The sequence below is a fragment of the Mirounga leonina genome, unplaced genomic scaffold (genome assembly GCF_011800145.1).
Source record: "Mirounga leonina isolate KUSES-001 unplaced genomic scaffold, KU_Mleo_1.0 Mir_178, whole genome shotgun sequence".
Classification (NCBI taxonomy): Eukaryota; Metazoa; Chordata; class Mammalia; order Carnivora; family Phocidae; genus Mirounga; species Mirounga leonina.
The window spans coordinates 7,068,554-7,073,460 of NW_023270464.1; the positions used below are offsets into that span (position 1 = coordinate 7,068,554).

Sequence of the window (4,907 nt, forward strand, 5' to 3'; positions counted from 1 at the left end):
GGGGGCGCGCGGCGCGCGGGCGCCAGCGGACCGCTCCCCGGCCGCAGCCCGCCGGCGCCAGCGCGCCAGAGCGTCATCCACGTGCAGGCCGCGGGCGCGCGGGACGACGCGTGCGCGCCGACCGTGGGCGCGCTGCGGCCGTGCGCCACGTACCCGCAGCAGAACCGCTCGCTGTCGTCGCAGAGCTATAGCCCGGCGCGCGCCGCCGCCCTGCGCACCGTCAACACGGTCGAGTCGCTGGCGCGCGCCGTCCCCGCCGCCCTGCCCGGCGCGGCGGGGGCTGTGGGCCCCGCCGAGCACAAGTCGCAGACCTACACCAACGGCTTCGGCGCCGCGCGCGACGGCCTGGAGTTCGCCGACGCCGACGCGCCGGCCGCGCGCTCGAACGGTGAGTGCGGCCGCGGCGGCCCGGGGCTGGCGCAGCGGCGCTGCCAGCGCGAGAACTGCGCGTTCTACGGGCGCGCCGAGACCGAGCACTACTGCTCGTACTGCTACCGCGAGGAGCTGCGGCGGCGGCGCGAGGCGCGCGGGGCCCGGCCCTGAGTGCGCTGCGCGCGCCAGCTTTTACCGTAAAGGATTTCTTTTCCATTCTGTCGGTGTCTTTTTTACATGCCCTGGTCAACCGGAAGGCCGGCGACTCCTCTGTCAGTGCTGTGTACGTGTTTGGTCAAACGTTTCTAATGGTGCCTGAACCTACACTGACGCCACTCAGGTAGTAGACGGATAGGAAACAAGTCATACTGTTGGAAGTGGGTGTGCTGGCTAGCATCTGCCTCGTCCCTGTGGAAACTCAATAGCCATTGCAAGAGTATTTTTGTTCCTCAATAAGAAATAAAGAAATTTGCAGCCCTTTGTTTTTAGAAGGGAGTGTTTTACCTTTTTTTTTTTTTTTTTGCTTTTTTTCCTCGCCCCGCCCCCACCCCGGCGGCTGACCTCTTCCCGTTAGCGGTCACACGCGTGCGGTCGGTACCACCCAGGGCTTAGAAGCAAACCCGCAGCCCGGGAGTGGGGCGGCGGCGGCGTGCTGCGGGCACGCACCTGCTTCCCTTCCCGAGTCCCGGGAGGACAGGAGGCACTGTGCCGCCCGCCGACTCGCTCTGGTGGCCGCGGTGGCCCTTTAGGAATACACAGCTCCATCTCATAAGCAAAACCTCCTCCCACGCCCCCCCCCCCCCCCCCGCTCGAGCAACCTTCACACTGCCATCAAAGCAGCAGGCGTCCTAGGATGGGCAACGGGACAACCTACCTCGCAGGGCGCGCGGTGAGGTGTAGTGATCGCTCCCGGTGCCGGGCAGCTCAGGTGACAGGAGCTTTCCAAAGACACCCTGGGTCCAAAAAGCAAGGTTCCGAACTCACTATTTGGAATTGCCCATGTATGAGCAAAGATGACAGCCTGCTCACATTTCTCCTTTGATGACACTTTCACAGTGAACTATCACCGGAGGGCCCCTAGGAAGTGATCATCGGTGCCCCAAGGGAGAGGCGAGGAATTGACCCTTTGGTCACTGTGTAAGCCCCCACACTAGGCTACTTGGAAACCCGGCCTGTGCCTCTTTCCAAAGGGAAGAGGCTGAGGGAAGCCGGGAAGGAAGCCCATCCCCACCTCCACCTGCATCTGTCTGGGTTCAGCCAGGTAAAGGGGCGCCACTCCCATTGGGGTCCCCTCTACAGGGTAGGGTAACCCTGCCTGTGGCTCCATAACACACTGAGGGGGCAGCCCCACCCCTGAGTGGTCCCTTTTTTGGTGCCTCCTACATTTCTTGAGAAAAAAAAAAAAATGTGTCCTTAGCTACCCTGTTTTGAGCAGCAATATGCAGCCTCTTCCTTCCAAGATTACCTCTGGAGAACACCGTTCTAGGCCAAGGACACTGAGGAGTTAAATCTGCCTCACTAAGGAGAGATCCTGTTTCCAAGAAATACGGATAAGATGGGTAAAATCCTCACTAGCAAAAGAATACTTTTAAAACCTTCGAGAGCCTTAGAATAGCTTCTAATAATCCTAAGAAAGAGAGGAGATAGCGCCCAGCTTTGCTGTGGGTGTATCCTCAGAAAATGCAGGAGGTAGACCATCTCTTCATTGGAGCTAGCTTCTCCTTCTCCAGAAAGGATGCTTTTCCCTCTGACATAAAGAGCAGCAAAAAAAAGAAAAATAAATTAAAAAACAAAAAAAGGGGGGACTTTTTTTTACTTGTTTGAAGAATTATAGTAGTTTGAGTATCTCCTGTGAGTAATTCCTTTTTGTTTTTAATTATTACACAGCACGTGGAGTTTTCAGTAATTTATTCAAGTTTTGCATAAGTGGTTCCTTAAAATTATTTATTAAATAGAATCTTGGAGAAATTTTTTGGAAGTTTTACTTTTCATGCCGAACAATACTTTCAATGTGTGGTAATTACTAACACCCATGTCCCTCATATTACTGGGGTTTCTTTTGTTACACAGAAAAAAAAAAGTAGTTTTTTAAAAATCTCTCATCGAGAGGGTTTGTGGCAGCTTTTTGGACTGATTATTTGTGTCATGCTGAGCAATTGCTTTGCCATCCAAAGCTGTGAGGTCACAGGAAGTATTGCATCACATGTAGACACCGGCTATGGCTCTGGCCCCGCCCCTCACTCTTAGAAGGTTGAGACAGCCAACCTTGAAAATGCTTAATTGTGCATTCTGAAACCAAACCCATGTGCACAAGAAGTCAAAAAGGCATAAAGTAAATTTATGGTGTTTTAATTTTTTAATGTTAAAACAGCCAACCAGAAATTTCCAAAACTGGCTATGCAAATATTTTATCTTTCTCATGCCAGGTTAAAAAAAAAAAAAAAAGGTAGGGGGCGGGGGGCAAGCTGAGAATAAACATGGTCCATTGTAATACCAGAAGAGAACCTTCGAAACCAGGGAGTATAATCCGTAGGTATTATTTTTTAAAAATGGTGACATGTTCTATCTCGTTGAATTTCGAAGTCCCCTCCGCCCCACCCCACCGGATAGATGTGCCATGAATAAAAGCCTGAGATCCAGCTACTGACCACCATGGTGGCTTCTCCAGGCACGTGGAAGGCCCCCAACTTCATGTGGTCACGAGGTGGCTCGGCATGCCAGGGCGCCTGTGGGTGCTTGTCCATATCGTTTACAAATAGCTGTTTCCTTTTGTGAAAGATCTGGATCCCTTCCTCTAAACAGTATTGAAACAGTGAGAGAACCTACTGTTATATTAAACTTACTAGTCCAGTATACCAGGAACGTTCCATGTTGTTCAAAAGAGCTCTTTAGACCTGGTCCCTGGCCAGAGTTCTCTCAAACCAAATTAGTCTGTCAGGCTGAACAGTAACTATTAGAAACTGCTGTGTTGTTTACATGTGGGCCAAGAGGTCCTCTAATATCCTTCTGTGACTTGGGGGCCCCTGGTGGATCAGGGAAAGGCTAAGTGGCTTGTAGGCACTGGAGAAAAGGAAGAAAACCAGTCCGGATTCTGGAAAGGCTGAAAGCCCCACCTGAGCATATGTCCTGGACTCGGAGTGCATGGCAGACCCTGCCTGTGAGTGGCCTTCCTTTCTGATCTGGCCAAACTTCCCTTTCCAGGAAGGTCAGATGTCTCTAAGTGACTGCAAGTTTCCAGAAGAATCCTAGATACTTCTGAACCTCAGTGGAGGTTGTTTCAGTAATTTACTTCACAATTCCCGCACATAGGCTACCTGGGTGTATGATTTTTTTTTAAATAATGTATTGTTAAAGGAAGGTGTTTTTAAGTGTATTCTGTTTGTAGATTTTATGCTATGTTACGGTGAAATTTTACAAGCCAGGTTTAAACTGTACCATAGAAATTATTTTTATATTATTTCCAGAATATGCCGCAGAGCAATATTTTGCGCCCTTATGTTGTCACAGGGTTGTCCCCTTGGACAGGTAACTGTAGGTGGGAAGGGGCTCCACACTGTGGGCTCTTGGGTTTAAGTGGTTTTTGCTATTTGTTCACATCCCCTCTGAAAGTGGGAATATGTAAATGTCTTTTCTTTTTTTATTGGAAGCTTGATTTTTTTGTTCTGTCCATGGGTTTTGGTACTGCACCTTTCCTCTTAAATGAATACTTTATACTCACCAAGTTACTGCAGACTTTCTCTTACCTGTTACCACCCAGTGGCTCAAGCAGAGTTCTGAAAAGTTTGGATCTGTTACTTTAAAAATTTAATATTTTCCAAAATGATTCATTAGTTCTAGTAGCTTACCATCAGGAATTTGGTGACGCGAGATAAAAGGTTTCTCCACACCCCCGTGCACATGGTTCTCACCCTCTCCCTTAGCATCTACAAGCTTATTTTGCAAACCACTCTACTTTGCAAAAATAAAGTTAACCTATCAAAATATATTTCCCATTAGTTAAGAAAAAAAAAGGGCTGTACTTCTCAGTGGTGGGAAATTTGTGCGAGGGGGCAAAAAGGCTTTGCCAAACCCATGTGTGTGTTAAGTTCCATTTCTATGAGTCTTTCATGTTTACTTACAAGACCTGGAGTAAAAGCTGAAGGCATCTATTGCACGTTTGGGGGTTTCTTTCTTTATGACACGATTCCTTTCTCCTCATCGTGGTGTGGACTTAACAAAATAAGTTCCTCCAGTGTTTTTTTTTTTTTATTTTTCCTTTTCTTTCTTTCAATGCTTCTAATAAGTAAGACGACAGTGTGTTTCCATGGCTGAGTGAGCCCTGCCTTGCCGGACTTCAGCCACTGTGGCATCACCCCCTGGGCTGCTGAGGCGGCCTCTGCTCTGGCTAGACTCTGGCTCTGCTGTCACCTGAGGGCAGACACACCGTGGAAAGGCCCAGAGGTGGCTGGCACTCCTGGCACCAGAAAGAAGGTACCCCCTTCCAAAAAGCCTTAAAGTGGTGGCTCTCTGGAGACCCCTGGGCACCACCTCCCCAT

The 4,907-nt window shown here is 49.7% G+C and overlaps 1 protein-coding gene across 1 annotated transcript in view; it reads left to right on the forward strand.

Annotated features, from left to right (window-relative positions):
- The window catches only part of OTUD7A (OTU deubiquitinase 7A), a 156,391-nt gene extending 155,505 nt beyond the window's left edge, over nucleotides 1-886 (forward strand). Inside the window, exon 12 of the mRNA XM_035024320.1 lies at nucleotides 62-886. Coding sequence (XP_034880211.1) covers nucleotides 62-543 — 482 coding nt within the window. The 3' untranslated portion in view covers nucleotides 544-886. The remainder of the gene's footprint in view (nucleotides 1-61) is intronic.
- Nucleotides 887-4,907: the final 4,021 nt, after the last annotated feature.